General features: G+C 38.6%; 1 protein-coding gene across 5 annotated transcripts; it reads right to left on the bottom strand.

Moving 5' to 3' along the window:
* Positions 1-331: 331 nt before the first annotated feature.
* On the bottom strand, positions 332-23626 carry LUC7L2 (LUC7 like 2, pre-mRNA splicing factor). 5 transcript variants are annotated; one of them, XM_060245326.1, is made up of 12 exons: positions 23211-23481; positions 16555-16625; positions 15772-15810; positions 15147-15241; positions 9150-9248; positions 7806-7916; positions 6970-7113; positions 6083-6259; positions 4670-4761; positions 3974-4003; positions 3021-3215; positions 332-1329 (listed from the first exon to the last, which is right to left on the bottom strand). In XM_060245326.1, exons 3-12 carry the CDS (start codon positions 15776-15778, stop codon positions 1131-1133), a joined length of 1149 nt encoding a protein of 382 aa, XP_060101309.1. In that variant the 5' UTR covers positions 15779-15810; positions 16555-16625; positions 23211-23481; the 3' UTR covers positions 332-1130. The 5 variants fall into 5 exon arrangements, with proteins under 5 accessions (XP_060101309.1, XP_060101307.1, XP_060101308.1 ...); XM_060245324.1 differs by lacking the exon at positions 15772-15810 and having other exon boundaries at positions 23211-23513; XM_060245325.1 differs by lacking the exons at positions 15772-15810; positions 16555-16625 and having other exon boundaries at positions 23211-23626.
* Between the last annotated feature and the right edge of the window lie 1270 nt (positions 23627-24896).

Genomic DNA, 24896 nt, shown 5'->3' with positions numbered 1-24896 from the left:
AAAGTGTCCCTATTAGGTTTAGATCATATGACCTAAGAGCAGTAGAAGGATGAAATCAGTTTGCAAAAAGCTTGATATAACCTTATCTAGTTCAGACAAAAAATGCATCAACCTTTAACCAAGTTTTTGAATAAGCATGCTCTGGGCAAAGAATCTGAAGGATGCACAGCCCCAACTCCAGATACATCATTGTGTGTGCATGCAGAGCAGCCTGAATTTCGCTTTAGTGTCCTTGCATGCTTACCCCCTCCCCAACCCACTGACCATGACTGAGGCCTGAATTGTGAGGAGGGAGTAGGGAACACACAGCTATTACATTGGACATATACTGGGTTGGTTTATTTTTATTTCTTTTCTCTTTTTTTACAATTAAGGATGTGCAGTTAACACCCCACAAGAAAAAGCAGAAAAAAGTCTTATGGGAAAAAAAACAAGTATACTGAACACATACCAATCAAATGGTAGAGATATGGGGATGGCTTTGATTTTGAAATTTCAACAGAAATTTTTAAAAAGGATGAAATGCAACAGCTGTTCAATTTCCAAGTCTAAATAGGCATTGTAAACAAAAAAAAACCACATTTCTGCTTTCTCCAGCACATGTCCCCAATCTAAATATACTGCCAAACATCTGGGATTCTCAAGAAGCAACTGAGAACACAGTCTTACAGAGATAATAAAAGCCTGGGACCCACCCACCCACCCTCTTTAAAAACCGCTCAGTGCTGCTGTCTGGACTGGAGGAAAATTAGAAGATTTTATAAAGGTTTGAAAGCATCCAAGGCAAAGAGCACAATATAGTTTGTTCACTATAACTTGTATTGAAAAAGGAGAATAAAACATTGAGATCTACATCATGGTACATAAAAGTGTTGTCTTGAAGAGAGATTTCGTGAAAATAACATTTTACAAGTTTGTTGTAGGGAAAGGGAGGGGAAAGGAAATTGCTTTAGCAGTCACCAATTGAAAGGGCTGATTCAAACTTCATTATAACCATTCTTATACACTGTACATCTACCCTAGTTGGATCAGTGTGGATCTGCTCACTGGTGTCCCTTTGAATAACTGTAAACTAAACCACAGTATGCAACTCCATAGGAAGCTAAAGGATCAAGTGAATGTACAGCCAATTATATCTCCCCTGCTTCACGCTCCTCTGAGCTCCTTCTGTCTTCTGATCGGCCATTAGCACTTTCATAGGAACGCTTCCTGTCTTTGCAATCCCGGTCTCTAGGCGATTTCTCTCTGGAGCTCCTGTCTTTGTCACGTGATGTTCTGTTACGGTCTCTTGACCGTTCTTTATCTCTGGATGATCTTTCTTTTGAGGATCTGAAAAAATACAATCCATTTATAGCTTATATTATTTCTCTTTTGTTTGCTTATTCAACAACTGTGAACTCAATTTTTATCAGAGCATGAGAATGCAGACACAGACTGCACCATTTCAAGACACAGAATTTGGAAAAGTGGAGCCAAATTTGGATAACGGTCAATATCTAGATTGCCTTTTCCTTAGTTAAAATTTTAAATGTTAGAAGGATCAAATTTTAGAATGTGCTGCTCCCTGGTACATTTGCCATGTAATGCAAACAAACCTGGTGTGCAAATGTGCACATATCCTGCAAGCAGAAAAATCAAGCCTTTTCCTTGATTCATTATATCTGTTTTATTATCTGTGCATTGTCGTCCTGCCTTCCTCCAAGCAGCTGAGGGAGGTGCACATAAGTGAACATTCTGCAATTTTTATCTTAGGTCCAAGAGAGAGATTAGCCCAAATTCAACCATGGAGTTTCATGGCCAAGTGGAGATTTGAAACTTGAACTTGCCAGTCCTAGTTAACTCTAATTTATCTATCTGTTTCACTTCTATCCCACACTCCCTGATCTGAAAATGGAGGAGAAAAGGGGTGGAGGGCTAACAGACTGAGCATAAGGCTCCACAGAAAATAGGTTTTAAGGATGGAGAGATGCAGTACCATGTAGTGGTTCTAGGACTGAGCTCCAAGTATAAGCAGCAGCTACAGGAAACAAGCGGAATTCTCTAAGAGTAATCAGTAGGTAAATAAAAAAGCAAGGACAGAAGTTTTGCATCGGCCATAGTCAAGTTAAAGTATTCTGGATGCAGAAGGGGCATCGTATGATCTGAATATGCCTAGAAGGGTAAATGATGTGGGGAGAAAGTTCACGTAAAGAGAATAAAGAACTAGGATGATAGAAAGAGGCAAAGGGTCATTACAGTAAGCAAGATGGGAGATGACCAGAATTTAAGGCCAGGGAATGGAGAAAAACAAGTCAGGTTTTTTGATGTTCTATAGGATAAGCAATATGATTTGCTGACAAACCACACACAGAGAAAATAAAGTAATTAAGGTAATGCTAAGGCTTTATACATGAGCAACATAGTGATGTACCATCAAAGGAATGCTTGAGATTTGATTACCCATGCACATCCATGGGGCCCAAAACTATTATTGCTGTTACACAGCAAAATTAAGTTAGTAATGAAAACAAAAGTGACCCTGCAATGTGTCCATGAATTTTTGAAGCCGATTTCTGAAAGCCAATATAATGTATCATGGGAGCATATGACAATTATGGAGACCCAAACATGTCCCACATTAAACTGATCAGCAACTTCAAGCAAGGCTGAAATAAATATTGCTGAAATTGAAAACTGACAAAGACCTGTGAATTCATTCCCTAACCTACAAAGAAATGTACAGAACACAAAGACACATAAAGGAGCCAAACAAGTTTAATCTCCATACAGGGGAAACTACTCAGAATTATACATATTTAGATTTTACATGCCATGACTACCCCTAATATTAAATTACAATTAATATAAAATGTTGAGGTACATTACTACATAACGCAATACCTCCTTTGATACAGCATATTAAGGCATGGTTAAAATCAGGATAATGCTCAAGGTGCCATTTTGTGCCCACAGAAATAACAGTCAAATGTCATGAAGGTGTCCACAAGCAAAATACTCCTTCCTGCTTACCCAACAGTTACCTTTTTTTAGAGCTGCGTTCTCTGCTCCTGTCCCTGGAGCTATGCCTGCTTCTCTGGTGACTGCGGCTCCTGCTGCGACTGGTGGAACGAGATCTGTGACGATGACGTTTCTCACGGGATCTTGATCGAGTTCTTCTCTTTCGGTCACGTGAGGATGAACGAGATCGATGTTTGCGGCGATCTCGGGATCTAGATCTGAAAGGAAACTAAGAGTGGATAAAAAGGAACTCCACCAGATCTACCAAGCCAGCCCTGTGAAACAAATCTCTGCCTGAATCAATTTCTGCAATAAGATGTTTCAAAACTCTAGCATTTCATAGAACTTTTAAGGCAAATGAGTATCTGTAGCTTCACAGATACCAGTCTTGGCAGCAGGAAGACATTAAAAATGGCCAAGAGCCATCAACATGTATGGCTAGCAAGGCAGCAGCTGCTGTGCCACATCAATACCATGATGTATAATGTGGGAGTTCAAACACCTCTGGACCTACAAAGCTTTAAAGCTCTTTTCTAGGTTGTCAATGAACAGAACATAGCAACCAGTTCAAATCACGTTGCATCTTAAATATCAGCTTGCTGCTCAATAGTTCTACAAAAATGGCCCACAGAAAGAGGGTGCCCAGCAGCTCTCAAAGTGCAACAGAGGCTCATAATGCATTTCATAGCAGACATGCTTCTTTGGCTAAATGACTGACACAATCAAGCTGTCTATCTCTCATCACAGAATTAATAACTTTGCTTAAAAGATTCCATTCAGAAATGAGTTGTGCCAGCTGTGATCTATCTAGTGATTAAATATCAGCAGGTCATGGATGTACCTGCTACAGTCACACTCCACCAAAGTGGCAGGAACTGGGACTGTGTGTCTTGTCACCAGGGAAGATTTTGTTTACTAATAATACTAAATATGGAACTTGTAAAAATTCACAGGAAAAGCAAAGCTGGTATCCTACCTCTTGGGGTTCTTGCTATGGGATCGGGACCTGAAAAGAAGGGTAAAAGTGTACAAGTAAACATATGCTGAAACATCAACCTGGACAATCCGCTAACTGGAAGAGGATATAATTAAAGCAGGTGATGCTAACCATGAGCAAAAAATGCAAGTCAGAAACACAGATACTGAACAAAAGATACTGTCTTCTATTTAATCAATGTTCCCCCCCACTGTTAAGAACTTCAAGTGGAGTTCTTTGGAGTAAACAGTTTGACAGCATTAAAAACACCATAAAATTATACAAATGAAAACTATGGAGAAAATACATATTAACATTTGAAGTACTACTGCCGCTTCTCAGAAGAAATTTTTCCTAGTTCTTGGCAACTACAAAATGCTCATGTAGACACCTAAAGCTCAGAATTGCCTGACAATCTTTGAAGCTGTACAGTTAACTGATTTATTGTGAATATATCTGATGACTGATCATGTCAGTTAACTATGAAGCTGCCTTTAATTTGATATTCAGTTGGATGTTTTCCAGGTTTGAAAATTCATTACAATCACATACTCAAGTGGCTATAATTTGTCCTTTCAGCATACTTAAAACAGCAAGATCAGTCTTAAACTAGGCAGAAATATTAAGTTCTTTGCAGAGGCAGCAAATGCAAATACATCCTCGTCATACTGACTGAGAAGTACAACAGATTTCTACCTCCTTAGCTTTTCTCTTTCTTCCCTCTCCCTCTCTTCTCTCCTCTTGAGGCGGTCCTGATTTCTTTTCTCTTGTTTATCAGCCACAATTCTCTGAAAAAAAGAATGCAACATTTTCTATAATTACTTTTATAAGGATTGGCACCACCAAAGAATTTACAAGAATATGTTTGCCTCTTTCCCATTTCTTGGCCCTTACCAATAGTAAACCTAATCCGGCAGAATAATGAGCTGTATAAATAAAAGTATATATAGCACAAGTCATCTTTCCAGATTCCAAAGAGGGAATTAATTAATGGGGATACTCTTTAGTGGAGCTGCCAGATCTAAGTTTGGAAATACCTGAAAATTTGGGAGATGGAGCATGGGAAGGGTGGGGACTCAGCAGGATATAATGCCATATGGTCCACCCTCCAAGGCACCCATTTTATCTAGGGGAACTGATCTTGGTAGTCTAGAGATCCACTGAAATAGCGATAGATCTCCAGATGCCACCTAGAGGTTGGCAACCCTACTCTTTAGAGATGTGCTCTAAGGAGTGGGTTAACTTTTAAATTGACATTTCCACTGTAGTCCTGCCATATACTGCTGCAGGTAAAGAACTTTTTAAAGTCAAACCCCTCAATCTATACTGAAGAATAAAACTTAGGTGACCTGATGGTAAGTAGCATGTAGTACAGATGAACTACACCACTGGAGGCTCTGCTAAGCTCATGTATTTCTCCAGGAATTATCTTCCACAAATGGGGAAGTCAGCAAGCAAATTAAGTCAAATCGACAGATCTCTGTTGAGAGAGCCATCATGAGGAAGGTCCTATCATGACACTATGAATTCAGAAGGTTAATTCATTATCCTCAAAAACATTTTATGAATTGCTATCTGAAGTTCTTAAACAGAGGCTCAGGAGATTAGTGGGATGAAAGAATTTATACCAGCTCTTTCAAAATATAACTCCTTATTCCCAGCCACATCACTGGTTTTGAACATGAGACACCAATCAATGGACATTGATTACAATTGTCTGTAAATTAGGTGGACTACAACTAGGAAATACATGTCCTTTTGTAATTCACCTAGATTTACAGAAACACCAATTGGCAGAGGACTTTATTACCTTTTATGGCTACCCAGACCAAATGGCCAAGCCATACTGGTTTACTATGTGATCAATCTACATACTTAATCAACAAACTGCTTGTATTTCAGCCCACAATACCTGATCCCCTCATCTGATGGAAGCGTGCTTAGAAAGCACATGAAAGCTTAAGTTCTGAATAAAACTCGGTTGGTCTTAAAGGTGCAACTTGACTCCTGCTTTGTTCAACTACTTCAGACCAACACGGCTGCCCACTTGGAATTGTCTGACCAGTAGTTGTTATCACCAATAGATTTTTAAAAACAATATATAATTACCCTAAGCTCTTCAAGCTTCTCTCTTATTTCAATAAAACCCAAGTGGAGTTTTCCTCCAAAGTGATCAGCAAGCCGCCTGTCATTATCATGTAGACCAAGGTAGGCTGAGCACACTTCACAGACACGAAGCTTCTGCTGCTGGAAGCTAGAGGCAGGCATTGAATTTCTATACACTTCCTGAAAGACACATCATACATTCTCACAAACGCATGAACAGACGGACATCCTTAATAGGTAGAGATTTTAAATTGAGGTGGAGGATTAATTTGTGAATAGTTCAAGGGAGAGGCAGTTGCTATCAGGAACCTGGCAAGTGAAATCTGTGGACCGGCCATCGCTGCTGCATGGCAAGAAAGGAAACAATGTGATCAAGGATAGAATACTCCTGTAGACCCTTTCCAGTGACCCACCTGTGTGGACTGAAAATGTTTGGGCATATCTTCCCTCTGATCTGAGTGAAATATCTGTAGTTCTATTATAAAGCTTAAGATAGTTCTCTACTTCCTAGTCCAGCATTCTATGCTTTTCAGAGTCACTGGAACAACAGGGGCCAGTATAGATTTGCCGTAGACAGAGTGAGAAAGGAAGTGCAAATCATAGCATCCACAAACACAGCTATGGTAGAGTAAAAGCTGGACATTCTGAACACCATTGATCTAAGTGAAGTATTGTTGCAGGGCAATGTAATTTGTGCTAAACCCTGCAACTCTTAAACATGGGGATATACTAGATTTTTTAGGACAATGAATATAGTTAATACAATTTTAAGACTCTTGATATATACTAGCACTATGGATTAACTTACTGATGGATTGTCAAAATTCATTTATATGGAGGCACTGAGGATCAAATTAGATTAAGTGCTTAAAAACATGGATTCAAATTACCTCTGCTTCCCTCTTCTTTGCCCTTGCTTTCTCTACTTCATCCATTACTTTCTGTGATTCTTCCACATTTCCATCAGCTCCAAGTTGTTCTACTTTCGCAAGCAGCTTCCCAATTTCTTCATTCAATTCATGGACTCTTTCAGCCTTTGGGAGAAGAAAAATAAGATAAAATAACGAAAGTTTTCTTCCAGCAAAGCTATGTATTTCTCAACAATCACATTTCAGAAATATACAGAAACCACTGCAATATAAAGAATGAATTAACTGAATGGGATTACATAGATTACAACTGGCCTTCCCCTAAACAAAAACATTAAAAAGACTGCCTATTTTTTGCTAGAAGCTATGTAGAAAGTAAAACAAGTGCCAGTGTGATATAAGAGATCAGAGAATACGCTGATTCAACTTGGATCTTTGAGACTTGGCTTCAAACTCACATGAAGCTGACTGGGTGACTGAGCCAGACACAAACAGAATCTTACCTCACAAGGTGAGAATAGTGTAGATTAACTCCAGACACTATCCTGACCTCCTTAGACATCACTAAACTAATGAATACAGAACTTGAACTGGATCAGGGCAGCCCAAGTTCAAATTCCTGTTCAGCCATCAACACTCTGGATATTACCCCTGTAGATATTATTCTTCCTTAGCTGTGCTTTCACACCTGTAAAGTGGACTATTAGTGATGTCATAAGTTTGTTGAAAATAATGAAATGGTTAAAAGCATTTCCCACACTGAAAACGTCCAGTGAAAACACACTGAAAACAATTTAAAAAAACTAATCAGAGGAATTCTCAATGAAGTGCCAGAAAAGTGAGTGCTCAATGCTTACCTTGGCTGCAACTTCAGCACTGATCTCTTCCTGTGTTTCTGCCAATCTCTTCTTTGCCACTTCAGTTCTCCTATCACAGTCAGCGATGAATGACTGCAGATGATCCATAGCCTAAGGCATTAAAAGATTCATTGCCCAAAATAAATGTTTTTTCATTAGGCAAATTCATTCACTGCAGGTTAAAATTGGAGGAGTAAAAAGCTGCACCAAAATATTCAACTTTCACACTGGAGAACCTAAAGCAAATACAATTTAAGTCACATTTACAGGAATATTAAAACAAGCACATTTGCAGTTGTTAACACTCTTCCGTTCCTGTACTTTTAATAACGCAGACTAATTCAAAAGAGTCTGTCAATGAGATGGAGGACAGAAAGATATCTTTGAGTGAATCTGAGTTGGAAAGGAGTTCAAGTGAGGAGACAGGCTGAATTTAACATACAGAAAATAATGCCCTAGCTCCTCATTGAGTGAATGTTACAGGATTAAAACGTGCTCTTTATTATTTATTTATTTATTTAAATTAAATCCTGCCGTCTCCACAAGCGGGCTCAGAGTGGCTAACAGTCAGTTCAGATGTTTATATTACAGTTTAAAACCAATAAAATACAATTACAATTAAAACATTCCATGGTGCTGCACAATTTCGATACAGGCGGGTTCTTCTTTCCTGATAGTGATCGTATAGTAGCTCTTTAGCAATGTGGGGTGGCAGTCCTCTCCTGGTTTAGATGTTAAAGGCCTGTTGAAACAGTTGTTTTACAGGCCCTGCGGAACGTAGAGAGATCCCACAGGGCCATTATGGCCTCCAGGAGGGCATTCCACATTTCTGGTGCTGCCACTGAGAAGGCACTAGCCCATGTGGGCCCATGTGGAGCATAGCCTGGCCTCTTCCACTTCCCAAAGGGCTTTCGTTCACCAGACAGCATCACTACTTGTATGTTTCTGCTCCCTTGTCTTCACTATAAGAAATCTTCTTGAAAACATCACACATATGTAACATTTCTTAATTTTGTCAAAACTATAGAATGTAAGCTCTTCTGAGCAGTTCCTCTACAAGTACAAAAACTTTCCATAAAATGCCCCATTTCCCTTATTTCCACTACAGGTCCAACAGTGTTTCACGACTGACCAATTAGCCAGGAATTATAAATCTGAAGATACTGAGCATTTCAAAAATCTGCATACTCTGAAAATTTATGCACTAAATTACCAGGTTCCTAGCCAGGAATATTAATTTAACAAGCCCAAACCAGCATGATACCATGTCCCTGAGTCAACTTCCCTCGCTGTTACATCTCCCATCACAATTATATCTTAGAGATAATTAAAAAATAAACGTACATCAAGCTCAAAGAAAAAGTCTTGTTCTTTGGATGCAATTTCATAATCCGCTCTTAATGCCAAATCATGCACCTTCAGACATTCTCCAAGGTCCATCCTCTAAAGACAGAAAAATAGAATTTTACATATACTAAATACAAAGTCGCTTTAAACACTATTTCGATCAAATATTACAAAGTAGCAAATTTTATGTAAGTTCAGAGATAATGCAACACTTCTGTTAATTAGCACAACAGAATTATTGAGACAAGTGATCAGAACCAGTCCTTACTAAGATATCCAATATAATACTGCTCAGACTAAGAATAGCCAACCAATACTTCAGCCATATGCTGTTGTTGAACTTCAGCCATATGCTGTTGCAGTCATACCAGCATTATGTTGGCTGGTATGGATAAAAGGTACTACATGACTTTTGTTATTGGATTGTTTAGCAGCAGTGTGGCCACCTGTAGCCTCAGCATTTCTAGTTGTACTTGAACTTGTAAAACCGAAAAATTCCAAATAAGTCTTCCCTCTTCTTGCATTTGGCCTAAAATGCTTGCAAATCTATCAGCCTGTTTAATAAAAACCCTAGAAAGGGGAAATTATGAATTATTGTCATAACAAATGGCATATACCTTCACTTCCATTCAGACTCTCAACTGACCTTCTTACATTGAGGACAACTATTTTTCAAGAGTACAAAAAATTATAATGCTTTAGATCATAAGTGTTCCACTGATGGTGGAGCTTTCATCTTGTAAAAACGGAAGACTACATGCCTAAGCCTCTCCCACTGTAATGGCATGAGCAGGAGAGACACTAAAAAATTATCAGGCCTGGGGAAGTAGTGTTTTAGATAATTCTGTAACTGATTCTCAGACACCAGTATCCAGTGATGGTTAAGCTGCACATACATTCATAATAATAAGCAAGAAAACTTTAAATGTCTATCTGAAACTGAGAAAAATCTGTTCAGAATCCTATTTTGTAAAAATAAAAGAGATAGCTAACTTAGCATGTATTATCTACAGAATTTTCAGTCATGTGGAACTACAATATTTCATGAAACATACTGAAATGAAAGAACATAACTTGTATTTAATTTTTTTTACATAAATCAACAGCAGATACAATAAATTCTCAGTATTTACAACAGCTCACTTAAAATATATTACTTCTCCATATCCAACACTGTTCATGAGGAAAGTATCACAAAATAGGTGCATCTATTCACTCTTACTCATGAATTAAGAGTGAATAGATGCACCTATTTTGTGATGCTTTACAGAAGTCCATTCTGTATTCAGCTAAATGTTTTAAGTATTGGGTTTAAAATGGCTTAATTTAATTTTTATGCTTTATGGTTCAATCCTAATATGTGAGTGCCTCAAGCAGGTCTCTGAATAAGCAGCAGATACATTCCCTAAATAAACAAACAGTGGTTAATGTGTTGGAATAGGATTTGGAAGTCCCAGATTCAAGTTTCCAGTCTGCCATGAAACTTATTCAGCAACTTTAGTCCAGTCACTACTACCTGTTTAAATTGCCTAACACCATTGTGAGGATGAAATGGGGAATGAAAACCCAAGTTCTTTGGAAGAAGGGTGGGATAAAAATGTACTAAAATAAATTAAACACAAAGCAAAAATGTAGGCCCATTCTTATTTTTTCCAATTTATTAAGATGTAATCACTAACAGAAAACTTCTCTATTAGGAATTTTTACAAGCCTAATGTCCGAAAAGACTTAGGGATCAACACACTTTTCCCATGAGGGAAAACTGGAGTCTGGGGCTTTTCAGATGATTAAGGGGAAACGTGCCAAAAATTTATTAAACAAGCTCTGAGCAGAGTATTCTCCCCCTAACACTAGAATGGAGGTTAGTAGTTACATCAGTAACTTGATACACTGAGGATATATGACAGAAAGTACTTCTTTCTTCAATAAGTAATTAAATTTTATTTATTTAAAATATTTATTAATCACCTTTCTCCTTGCAGAACTCAAGATGACTTACTATAGAGGTAAAATAATTTTTAAAAAATAAAATAACAAAATTAGAAAAAAAAACTAGGATTTACTTCCAGTTGACATAGTAATGGCTGCTGGTACAGATAGCTTTAAGGACAGGGCCATCAAGTGCTACTAGCCATTATAATTAAAGAGAACTTCTACATTCAGGTGCAGTAAATATATGAAAACCAGTGCTAGCAAACCACATCAGAGGACAGCCTTGGCCTATATACTGTGTTTGCTAAACCTCCAGACAGAGCAACAGCTAGTCATTGTGTAAACAGGATGCTGGATTAATGGATGATTGTTCTAATCCAGCAGGGAACACATATAAATATAATAAATTCCAGTCTGCTCTGCACCCAGGCTTATATAATAGAGTGACTGACAGACATTCTCACATTTTGACATATTACTGTTTTATTGCTTTTGCATGCTCATGCTACCCAGATCAAAGGTTTGCTCAATTTGTTAATTTTACTATTCTGTCATTGGATCTTAAATTTATACCATTTTGTATTCTAAACCACTGCCTACCAGCTATAGATAGCCCTGCTCACTGTACCTGATACCTCATCTGATGAAGTGTGCTTGGAGTACACGTAAGCTTACATTCTGAATAAAACTTTGTTCTTTGCACTTGACTCCTACTTTGTTCTACTGCTTCAGACCAACACGGCTGCCCACTTGGATCTATCTACAATGTTACATCAATAGGTATAAGGCCACTAGGGCACTAATTGAAGTTCTGTTTAATTGTTGTGGCTTTTCCTTAGATTCTTTGGGCAGGAAATCACTGTATTTAGTCAGGGTTCAATTGTGACCAATGATGACCTGGTTACATTCTTGTTCAGAGCATTAAATGATCAGTAAACACTTGGAACTAATTTTGTTTAAATCAATTTCATCTGAAAAAATTTAAACACTCAGGACTTTTTAAAAAATCCATGTATTTATATAAAGCACTTTTGTAACCCATGGGAAATAGACTGATTTTTCCATAAGTATTGTTGTGCTTCTGTAGAGGAGTCCAAGGATAAGATTACAGTGTTTTGTTTTTAACTGTTACACTTATTAATTTTTTGACATCATCAGACAAGGTTCACAAAACATTTTCCAGTTTATAAAAATAAAGTATTACTTACATCATTACATAATTTTGAACATCTACTTTATACTTGGGGGCATGGTCTAACAGCCAAAATATACGCTTTGAGGTACAAAACTGAAAGTAGCAAACTCAGAGACAGTTATAAGAAAGAAAAATACAGAAATGTTGACACTTTTATGCATATCTGGTGGGAATGTTTGAAAAGGACAGTATTCTGAGAAACAAAAATATGCAAGATTGTCGGGTATGACCAGGAATAAGCCTATCACTGTATTTATTAGGTTATTAGTGAATTTATAAGGTACAGGTATATCTCATTAGTTTATGTGTTTTAATTTTAACATTTTGCAATTTTTTAAAAAACCAGGAGTTTACAAATTTATTCATCATGATGAGTGCCTTTCCTCTTGGACAGCACAGTCTCCAGAGTCAGGAGATGATGAAGAGATCATGCTTTGGAGTTGCTTTGAATGCCTCTGAAGTACAATGTAATACCAAGCAAGATTCTACTCCTCTCCTAGGTTTGGAGTGGGGGCAGTTGTGATGCCACATAGGCAGTGAAGGCTAGTCAAAATATAACTTAGCATTACTATCATTCAGGAAAATCTCAGACAAAGGTGAGATGGAAGTAGGGAAGGAACACAGGGAGAAAATGGTCACTCTGGATAGCAGGATCTCTGCCTGCGGTGTGTGATTTGCTGTGCCTCCCCCCCTACTGCAGCAGGCTCAAGTGTACCCCAAAATACTGGTCCTGGGGGAAGGGAGCCCCTAAGGAATAGCATGGGGATGAGCTGATGTGCCACTGGAAGGGAAATCTGGGCGAACAGATCCAAACACTTCTGGATCTATTCGATGAAATCCAACCAATACATTTAAAACAAAACTGTACTGCCATAATTTTACTTGTAGCATACGCTTTTGAGATGAAGAGAGCTGTGATTTTCTTCATGATGAAGAGAGCTGTGATTCTCGAAAGCTTATGCTACAATAAAATTTGTTAGTCTTAAAGGTGCTACTGGGCTCTTTACTATTTTGCATAAAGATTATATTTCTTCTTTATACATCAGGTTTTTAAACTCTGCTCTTGGAGAAACAAGCTGCTTTTTCATTTTTTCTTTCTCTGCCCTTTTCCTGTAACCTGCCTTACTATCATTCCTTCAAGTCATTCTAAAAAAGTAGCCCATCATATAGCACAACTGTTCCATATGCACAGAAAGTTAGCATGTCACCTTATATTGACATCTGCGCAAAGAAATTTGTTTTGTCCCATGAAGTGATATATCCCAAGAACAGGTTTACCATACTGTTGAGAGATAAAACTGTTCCTGGGCTTCTACTTTAGATAATGGGCTGTGTATGAAGAATGCACATGGAAAACATAAATATCCAAGTCTACTGCATTTATATAAACCAAATGTAAGTAGTGAAAATGTACACCACCCTCCCCTTCCAATCTTGAACACAAAACTAATATTATCAAAGTTATTCACCTTTGGCTTTTTTTAAGGCCACCTGCCCCCTTTCCTTGCACCAAAACAAAAAAACAAAAACCCCCACATACATTTAGATTACATGTGTGAATTTGTAACTTGTGAAGAAAATGAAGCTGGCTTTCCAAATAACCTCATCACAACCAAACCAAAATCCTCATTTAGCCACAAAGCTTACGGGATAAGCTCTGGGCAATCACAATCAACTCTGTCTGTGTTAATAAGGGTTGAGATGAGCAATATACATTCCCCAGAATTCTCTAGAAGATGAGATAAAAATGATGTTGACCTCTTTAAAGTGCTGGTAAGTGAGAGTATCTGAATAAATGGCTCAAAATACAGCCTGAGTGACACAGAGTGTTGGACTGAATGGGCCATTGGCCTGATCCAACAAGGCTTCTCTTATGTTCTTAAGAATGTTTTCCCCTGATAACACTTTCACTGTGGCAAAACTACACAAAAATTGAATAGCTAAAGAATACCTTCAATGCTTCATCATTCCTAGTATTTTCAGCAATTATTTCATTTGTAATGTCTCATGGATTTTCAGTAGAAGTAAAATGACTGGATCCAACCAGTTGTTTTCTTTTGTAAAAAAAGGAATACAAGGAGGATCATGGGGCCTGCATGGGCAAAAGCTATGTGGAATAGGGGCTGTCATAAGGAGGGAACAGCTGAAATTGAGCAAAACCCCCCGGCTAGATCCAACCCAAAACTTATAATTTTGCATGAAAATATTCTGCTATGTGATATAAGTGTGCATGAAGTTCTTGTCACTGCTTGCTTATATTTAAACATAACCTTACATCATTTAACAGTGGTGGATGAATTCATTTCTCAATCAGCTGCTTTGTGTATTGTCTTAAATATGCAATTAAATTGGGCTTTTAAAACCAACAAATGGAACTATGAAAAACTGGAGAGAATTTAGGCTAGGATTATAGGTTAGTTTTTTTTTGTAGTGATGATGACAATCATAATTACTCCAATGTTCTAGCTCCTAAATGTTTGGGCTGGATCTCGGAGCCAAAGAAAATTTGTTGTGAAAGGGAAAAGAAGTCTTAACATGGAAGACTAGTAGAAGAATTTAACTCAGAGCAGGAGAATAGATCAGCACACTGTGCCCAAGGTCAATTAAAATGCCAGAGCTCAATCCAGATTATACCATTTTACAAACAGGGAAACAGTTTACATGCTCTAGTCTTTTTATGACAGGATCTTTTACTGAACATTATATTTAGGTCCACAAGCTCAGTGTATATGAATAAACAGAAACTTATTGAATAGGGCAGCCTAGCCCCACAAATTTAACAACTAGGGTGGTCACAAACTGCCAGAAATTGTACAGTTAAATATTTCTGTAAGCAATGTTTGCAAAGTATAAAATAAAATACGCACTGTTCCAGAGAGGACATCATGAGGGCAGCAGTTGAGAAGATGACTTTTGCATACTCTGTCATCACTGAATTTGATTCGTTGACGGGTAGTGTCCCCTGTAACACAGAAATACATATAATCGATTAGGCAAATATGGAATGTTCTAGAAGCCAGTTTTGTTTCATTTGCATCCAAAGGACTGTTCTCCATGTTACACAAAGAGAATCTGACAAAGTAGAATCTAAAACTTAACACTAGCTCAGTAATAATTAAGTGCAGTATTTTATATACTGTATGATACTAAAATAGTACACTGAAGTTAAACATGTAACTACATGGTGAAAATTCATTGCCTCTACGGTGCATATACAGAAGTCACAGATTCTAACACACACAGACCACACTTGAGTTTCTACTGAATGCCACTGACATTTCTTCAAGCTCTCGTTCATGGCATGGTTGCAAAGACCTTTTACTTTGGGCAGGCGGAACACAGGCGGATGAGTTTATAAACCTAGGACACTGGAAAAAACAGGAATGCCTACCAGCAGTATTAAACAATTTATACTCCATAAGCTGAACACAGCATATCTGCTTTAATGACAAAATGAGACTTCTAGAAACACAAAAGCATCAGCCTGCTTACCACACATTGAAGTCCAATTGCAAGTCTAATCAATCACATCTGTGAACAAGGTTGGAAATATTAGATCTAAACTGTAAGCTCAATTACCTGGCTACTGATTTACTGAAGGAGTTACTGTTCCTCAAGGTACAACAGAAAGGTCATTATTTCAAATTTGCAAAGGAGGTCCTGTTTCAAATTTGCAAAGGAGCAGCAGTTTCACAGCTCATGTGTTTTATTAATTCCTAAAAATTGCCATTATGTAAAGTGAAAACCTATAGGTGAATTACTGAAGCAGAAGAAATCTGCTTTCTGAAGCCAAAAAAAGGATGTGTTCACTTTTCTCCTCAGCTTTACCACATAAGGTAGAAATGGTAGCAGTTACAAATGTAGTTGTCATTTAAATCTATGCTCCAAATCCCTGACCTAATCATTCCATTGTGCAAATTCAGCTTTAACTATTTGCCCTATGCACAGATAAAATGCAAACTTTTTTTAGAGAGCCATATTCTGCTTAATTTAAACTTTGATTTTAGAAACAAGAACTTAGCAGAATAATCAGATTAAGTAATTCACATCCTATAACAGCTTCAGAGTACTTCAACAATAGGTTTTCAATTCCTAGGTCTCTCAATTTAATAGATTTAAATTAATGAAAATTTAGAGTTGCCCTTAGAAGTCATGCCTACTACTGCAGTATACTTGAGGGAATGTGGGTACTTTCCTCCCAGTCTTGGTCTCTTAAGACACATGTGCGCTGATTCCACATTAATTAACACATCTGAAAAGTTAGCAATAACTCACGGCTCGGCGAATGCGGGGCCTTTCTGACACTCCCTTGCAGAATGAAGTAGGCAGGCATAGATACATTGAACCTTTATAAATAAAACAAGGGGCCAGATTGTTCAGTTTGTATATAATAAACTCTGCCAGCATATTCATCACAGCATCTAGAAATACATATTATTTGTTAAAACCTGAGGGAAACCTGAATCATGTTGTGCCTGATGACGGTGCACTAGCCTATTTTGGGGGAGTTTACTGAAAGTGTCACTTAACCAGGGCTGGGCTGGAAAAATATTTTAATTCCTAGGTATCAATATTTTGTTTATACTTTTCCCACTAAAATTACTAGGTACCTATGCACTTGATGGTGGACCTATAATTTGATTTTGGTGCCTAGAATTTGAAATATTTTCCAGTCCTGCTTAAAAGTATACCTATTTCCATTTAAAAAACAACTAGTTTTCAGCAACTGTGGCTTGATCACAAAATGTAAATTATTATATATAAAAATGAACTCTGATGAAATTTTAAATAAACTGAAATAATAATTTTTGCTTGTTAAAAATATAAACGTTTAAAGCATGGTTGCTACCGTAGCTTATCAGCACCCAGGTGTAAAATTATTTTTAAAATCAATTACATACTCCGGTGCCCCCAGATACCTTTAATCTATTAATGACTTGAAACAGTAATACTGAATATATGATAATACAAAATTAAGTTCATCTTCAGAAACAGCAGCTTCCTTTTCTTTTTGCAAGGTGTCTGGCCCAAACCATATTTCTGTAACATGGAAGCAATTATCTAAAACCCGTGAGAACAACTGCGACGCTTACATATTACATCTCTTCCTGGATTTTAAAACTCAACTCACTGTAACGTTAAAGGAACCATACTCCACCCAACCTCAAATCCAAAAGCAGTATCCAAATTTCCACTACAACTAGGTATTAAATAAGTTGTGGTCATAATAAGATATTTAGAAATACAGGAGCCTTCTTTTTTAAAGGCATGTTTTTCAGATTACACCTTATGCAACACTGCTGCAGTTATTTATTTAACAAAGAGATGGATTCACAGCTTAACTAAAGAGGAGGCTGCAACAATAACTGTTTAACCCACATCTTTTTGATAACTCTTGGTTTCAAGGTCTATCTGTGATTTTTCCCATTTAAAGCAATGAATGTCCAGATAAGACAAATGGAATTTAGGTCTAACTCTGTATTATAAGAACATAATCACAGCCCTGCTAGATCAGACCAGTGGTCCATCTAGTCCAACATCCAGTCTCACACAATGGCCAACCAGTTACTCTGAAGTGCCAACAACAGCATAGAGGCCAAGGTATTCTTATATTTCCTCTTGGCACTGGCATTCAGAGTTTTACTGCCTCTAAATGTGAAGGTTCCCTTTAGTCACAATGCCTACTAGCCACTGACAGACCAATCATAACATCCCCTGCATGGATTTCTGCAAATACAGCTTAGTAAGCATCTTCCTTGATGGGAGACAACGATATAATTCAACAAATAGCTTAAACTGTTCATAGCATAACCTCAATAAAATCAGTGTGTAGAGCCTGTGTGATGTAGTGGTTAGAGTTTCAGACTAGGATCTGAGAGACCCAGGTTTGCATCCCTTCTCTGCCATGGAAGCTTGCTGGGCCAGTCACACAGTTTAACCTACTTCACAGGATTGTTGTGAGGAAAAATGGAGGTGGGGAGAAGGATGTAAACTGCTTTGGGTCCCTATTGGGAGAAACTAGGAGTATAAATGAAGTAAATAAAAATAAATAAACACAATCACTGAATGCTTCCCTTACAAAGGAACCATTCCAAAATTCCAAGCAAGTAAGCTGTGCCTTGAAGAGACATTACCTAGAGTTAGCTTCCTTTCCTTCCTAATTGATACATGGTCTGTTCTGGCCCCGTGGTGCAGAGTGGTAAAGCAGCAGTACTGCAGTGCTGTGGTCTGAACTCTCTGCTCTTGACCTGAGTTCGATTCTGGCAGAAGCTGGATTCAGATAGCCAGCCCAAGGTTGACTCAGCCTTCCATCCTTCCAAGGTCGGTAAAATTGAGTACCCAGCTTGCTGGGGGGAAAGTGTAAAAGACTGGGGAAGGCAATGGCAAACCATCCCGTAAAAAGTCTGCTGTGAAAACTTTGTGAAAGCAAAGTCACCTCACAGTTGGAAACGACTGCTGCTTGCATAGGGGACCTTTCCTATCCTGTTCTGAGACACCATAAGCAACCTCCTCGTCTTCTGCCACTCCTAAAACCTCAAACCTCAACCCTCAACCAGAGCTCACAGGTATACAGGAATAAAAAAATTCTTCTCTGATTCATCTCTATCTACTACATTTTTACCCTAATCCTTTTTCAAGGAGCTGAGACCCAACTATGCAGTTCTCCCTTCCATTTTAAGCAACAATCCTATGAAGTAGGTTAGGCTGAGAGTGACTTGCCTAAGGTCACCCACCAAGCTTCACGGCTGAGTAGGGATACGACAACCACAAACCACTGCTTCATAGTAGCTCTCCCCTGTTTGAACCACTTCGTACTCCACTCAAAACTAAATCCAGGTTCATTACTTTAAAAAATTAAACACACACAAAATACAGAAAACGACTTGAAACAACCCTGTAAGTGGAAGAACTTAGAATCTAAGCATGTTTAGCTGTCAAAATGTCAGCAAGCAGGAAGTAAAGTTCCTTTCTGTCATGTTCAGGGATCTTTCTTATAAGCTCCACATAGATTAACGTTTCTCATATTGCAACCACAGCCACCGCAGGGAAAAAGCACTTGTCAGAATCAACATGCAGGCTCCATTCTGAGCAGCATCAAAGAAGTCACCTTGGTCTCTTCTAACCTCACAAACCAGGAAATACCATACAGGGGAAGGAAAGAACATTTTATCAGTCTCTGGACCATCAGGTCACACATAAAATGTAAATGTATACCTGACCTTATTAGCCAACTCAGCTGCATTTTTCAATGTGGTTTCAGTGATGTTCTAACTATGTTAAAAATATACTTCAAGTGAAAGAATTTATATTTAAAAAAAACAATGTCATGTTAGTTAAGCAAACAGGAATCCAGTGGCCCTTTGAATTTGGTGGGATTACTGAAGCTTGGTGGGATGACACAATTGGAATATTAGGATTGAGGGGTACAATTTATTTTAAAAAGACAGACATAAGGAAGGACGGAGGAGTCACATTATATGTAAAGGAGGTATATACTTGTGAGGAAATACGTGAATTTGAGCATGGATATTCATTTGAGTGTCTCTGGATAAGAAATAATAGTAATATTATGGAGAGGGTCTGCTATAAATCACCAAGTCAGGCAGAGGACTTGCTTGAGACACTCCTAGAACAGATTACATAGTTCTCAAAGAGACGGGACACAGTGGTCATGGGAGATTTCAATTTCCTTGATATCAGTTGGAAGTCAAATAAATTCCTGACATTTTGCTGACAACTTAATTTCTCAGAAAGTGGAGAGGGAAACAAGCGGATCTGCTACATGGCCTTGATTCGCACCCAACTGGTTGATAAGGTGAAAGCAGTGGGCACCTTGGGTGGTAGGGGCCATTTGATTTTGGAATTTACAGTCTTGGTGAAGGGAAAAGCTGTACATAGTCAGACACAGGTTGGACTTCGGGAAAGCAAATTTTGACAAACTTAAAGTGGGTAGAATCCTATGGCCAGAAATACTTAAGGAGAAGGGTGTTCAAGAGGGGTGGGAGTTTCTTAAACACAAAATATTGAAGGCAAAAATCACAAACAATTCCTATGAGAAGGAAAATCACCAATTCTGACTGCTGCAAATTTGATGCAGTGGAGCTATCCATTTTATTATTTCAGAACCCCAAATCTGTATAAACTGAAATTCTAATTTGTGCAATATAAAAATATTTTGCCTTTGTTCTTCAAGATCAGTTCACTGAGGAAACCCATCATATTTATCTGGATCACTAAGTTTCTGGCTACCTATAGCCCTATCTGTTTTCTCACTTTCCCCCTCCCCTCTGAGAGGGTGTGTAAAGACAATTATAGAAAGGTTGAAGTCTGGAAGCCTGGGAAACACTTGACCAAGAAAATGAACTAGCCAAAACCTGCCATATTAATTAGGACATTTCAATTCTGATTAATTGCACTGAAAATTCTGAGTGAGATATGTGTTTCAAACATACATAAAACAGCAATACATGATATCTTTCCAGTTTCAGCCATAATAACTTTCATGATAAGTATCAAAGTAACTTCTAAACACATAGGCATCCAATTATTTTCAGATTATATGGTTTTAAGGAGAGTGAAATGAACCCTGTGCTATTAGCCATACAGTCAAGCCTCTGATCATCCATCAAGAAAACAGGACCAAATACAAAAAACAAGAGAGTCTGTCATGATGACAGAATTACGTAAAAACAGTCACAGGGTCATAGAACAAGACAGCATTTTTAGGGACAGTTACTTGAGTTTCATTAGTAAGCCTGTAATCTTAGAATCTCTTGGCTACACTATACACAATGCTATATTATCATTATTAATTATTAGTAACCCTGTATTTTTCACATCAGTACAGGTACCAATAACAGCTGACTAAGTTTATCAAACAGTTTTCAAGTCTGTTAAAAAGCAGGATATAGATATTTGCAGATTCAGGTGAGGGGCATCACAAAAAAGTCTGGGGAAACACTTTTTTGCCATTTTCTAATGCAAAAGCTGGAAATCTCAGGAGCACTGAAATAACTCCTATTAAATATTTTATCTTTCTTATAAAATAAATAAGTTAAATATTATAAATAAGTTAAATCTTATTAAGGCAATGTTCTACTCACTTAAATGTGGAATATGAGTACTGTTATCAAAGATTCTTTTGTACACTGTAGACATAATTTATTATTTAAATGTAACTATCTGGTTCACAAGGAGAATGCAAAAATGTGTCTGGTGATAACACGCTACTGAAGAGTTCATTAGTTTTCCTTTTTATAAAGTTTTACTTGATACTAAATGATGCTAAATGAGATCATTTCTGCTCAAGCAATACTCCTTCCTTTGTTAATTTGCAAAGACTGTGCTTTCTATTTTTGTTTTTTCTAAGCTATTTGATGGCAAAAACCAACTATATCATTCTATACAGTCCATTTTACATGCAAAGTTAAAAATGATGCACATTAAGTAATCCAAACAGTAAGATAAGTTTGTGATTGAATCTTAAATTTTCCCAAAATTTCAATTCCTCCTAACCAAAAGAAACCAGACAAAATAGGGTTTTCTTCCATGGCTTCTGGAAATTTCCCCCTCTAAGTTGATATAATCATTACCTGAATATACAAATGCTATTAGCACATATATATAATATACACTCTACTCTATGACTTATAAATACTTAAAACTTTGATGCTAGCAGTACTGTACTTGATTTCATTTCTAAATTTGTGTATAGTTCACAGTTGTTCTATACAGACACCACTCCCACCTGAATTTCAAGGGACTCTGACAAACCGAAGATAATAAAATCCCCTAAGACAAGTGTAAAAGTATAAAGCAGGGCAATAATTAAATAAGTAACCACATTAGTAAAGGAGATTCAGGTATTACAAGCCAAATGATTAATAAGTGATTAATAAGATGCTGTGCCGAAGAGGCTGAAATGGACATATTTCAAATGCCAGAACTACTGAAAGGGATAACAGGTTAAGCTAAAGGAAGCAAATTTAGGTTAAATAGTATGAAAATTTTAAAACATCACTTAACTGCCAGAACAAACTGCCTGATGGGTAAGGGGATAAGTCTGCTTTTACATGCAAATTGTTATGTTTCATAGGACAGCACATTAAGTGTTTTCTCCCCAGGACACTATCAGTATGGGTCAGGATACATGGTAAAGATTTACAATAAGGTCTGTGAAATTTACTAATGAATAAGGCTCTTCTGAATTCCACAGAAATATACAAATGGTTTCATAAAACAAGCTCTTACAGGCTTTTCTTTAAAGTATGCTGACACATAGTCTCCTTAGAAAGCTTATTATCATTTTATTTCAATTAAGTCATTCACGTATAAAGAAATAAAAAATAACAGCAAAGCCAAAAATGGATGCTGACAAATTCTGATTTCTCAATTATGCCGAAATTTCTACAGGGATTTTGCTTTGAAATGCTGGTTTGGGTCAGATTTCCAGTAGGTTGGCCATTAACATCGTTTGGAATAACGGCCGAATCAAGCAGATTCACGCCTCCTCCCGTTACCGTAAGGCAAACTGCTGTTTCACTGAGCCGAGATGAACTACGGATGGGGCAATTTCGTGTTTCGATGTTAACTAGATCCTGGTCCAGTCGATCCACTGGTTGAGACAGTGTCACCTCAATGTCGCGCACGCAGCGGGGGGCAGAAATACCCCCTTCTGCACAGCGAAAGACACAGCTACCCCCCTCCCCCTTCAAGGGAGGCGACTGGCGTCTCGCCGCAGCCCCCCCTCCCCTTTTAGCGATTCACAGCGGTGGCACCGGGACGCCGGCCTCTCGCCCCGCCCCTATGGGGAGGAGGGAAAGGCGATACGCAGGCCCTGCCAATCATCGCACTAGGCCTTTCTTGCCCCTTTCCCCACACCGGCGCTTCTCCGCCTTCTTCATGCCTGATGAGCAGGCAGTACTTCTTACCGTCCCGGGAGGTGCCCATGAGCTGGTCCAACATCGCGCGCATTTGGGCCTGTGCCGACATCCTGAAAGCGCGCGGGGCCCGGGAGGGCCGGCCTCGTCCCTGTAAGCCCCGCCCACAGCGGCCTAGAAGGTGTCGAACCCGACGCGGCGGTCGCTTCTCTCAGGGACAAGCTCAAGCGGAATCGCGCGCTCTGTCTCTCTTTAAGGCCGTAGTCGTTACACCGACGCCTTGAGCTTCCGTTCTTGCTATAAAGAAAGGCCAGCGACCGCCTCGTGCCAGTCTGTCTGAGGACAGCGGGTCCCCCTGCGCTCGCCCCCTTCACTCCAGCCTCAGTAGACGCGCGCGCTGCTAGGCGGTAACGGACATCCGCGCGCACGCGCCATTCCCCCGCCTACCCTGACGACTAGTATCCAATTGATTGGCCAAGCCGAGCTTGTTGCGTTTGTAACGTAAAGCGTCTTCGCTGATTGGTCTTGAGCAGCCGTCGTCCCTGCGGACCGGCGTTCAAGCTAATTGGGGATGGAACCTTCAACCTCTTTCTGTGACGTTTCTCCTTTGAATCGGCGGAGCTCTCTGGCCCACAGTTGATTGAATTATGAAGAATACCCGCGTCTAGCGAAACCAGTTCGTCGTTCTAATGGAAGGTGACAAAGCTCATGGACTTGAGGATAAAGCTTGGCATCACGGGTGGAGCTATCAAGAATTCGGGTTTCTCCTTTGTTTGGTTTTGTGACGTGGCTGCCTAGCAGAAGAGGTCCATACTTCCTTATGTGCCGCTATTGCACGAGGACCTTAGCTTGTGAAAAGATTGTCATGCATAAAGCACGCAAACTCTCCATGAACTCAAGAAAGAAGACCTTTTGTTAGACTAAGGGAGAAAGGGAACAAGAAATGAACAGTGAAATGGTTTTTATATTGTAGCAGTAAGCCATGTATCTGTGATAGTAAGCTGTAGCCTACAAATACTTACATTGCAAATCTCAAACAAGGTTCTATGACTGCCTAAAACCAATTCCACACTTGACTTTTAATCCTGCTTTAGCCCTGTCTCCACGCTGACATCCTACACTAGAATCATAGAGTTGGTTTCTCTGATTCTAGCATAGGTCAGCTTGGGGACCGGGCTAAACCAGGATTAAAGGTCGAGTGTGGAATTGGTCTCAGTATCTGTAAGGGTAGGGTGGGGTATAAATCACAAATGTTGTTAATGTTGTAAGCTGTCCAGAGTCTGCCTAAATCACAAATTAAATTAAAATTAATTGAGCCCCTTTCTTGCTTTTCTGGTTAATGTGAAAATGGAACTTTCTCAGTTTGCCTCAGAGGAAAGGGATAGAATTAACTTCCTCTTGTCAAAGGGAGGGAACTTATACTTGCCTCTCACTTCTCTCTTGAAAAAAGAATCACTTCTCCCTAGGAAGCAAGTCATTTGTGGTCTTTGTTTTCTGTGGAACATAACCTCTTCATTGCCTCTTGCTCATAAAAAGGCAGGTATTATGGGATACTAGCATTAGCTCTGCAACTAACATCAAAAGCACAAAGCAGATTACACCAGGGTTTTACTTGATGTAAAAGCTTCTTACTCCCCCCCCCCCCCCGTTAACATCCTGCCTGACAAAGTTCTGGAGAACTCAAAGGCCTGTACATGTTATTTGATCCTGTGCATGTTTATTAAGGTCTTACTGAGT

Source organism: Heteronotia binoei, chromosome 8 (assembly GCF_032191835.1).
Source record: "Heteronotia binoei isolate CCM8104 ecotype False Entrance Well chromosome 8, APGP_CSIRO_Hbin_v1, whole genome shotgun sequence".
In the NCBI taxonomy this organism is placed as follows: domain Eukaryota; kingdom Metazoa; phylum Chordata; class Lepidosauria; order Squamata; family Gekkonidae; genus Heteronotia; species Heteronotia binoei.
Note: the sequence above shows the minus strand (reverse complement) of the source record. Positions and strands in the feature narration are given on the sequence as shown.

Excerpts from the sequence above, each read along its gene's own strand:
- LUC7L2 (XM_060245325.1), bottom strand. The coding sequence starts at position 23,271 with ATGTCGGCACAGGCCCAAATGCGCGCGATGTTGGACCAGCTCATGGGC. Across the intron at positions 7,114-7,805 it reads GTGCTGAAGTTGCAGCCAAG|GCTGAAAGAGTCCATGAATT; the intron begins GTAAGCATTGAG and ends CTTCTCCCAAAG. Across the intron at positions 3,216-3,973 it reads CATAGCAAGAACCCCAAGAG|ATCTAGATCCCGAGATCGCC; the intron begins GTAGGATACCAG and ends GTTTCCTTTCAG.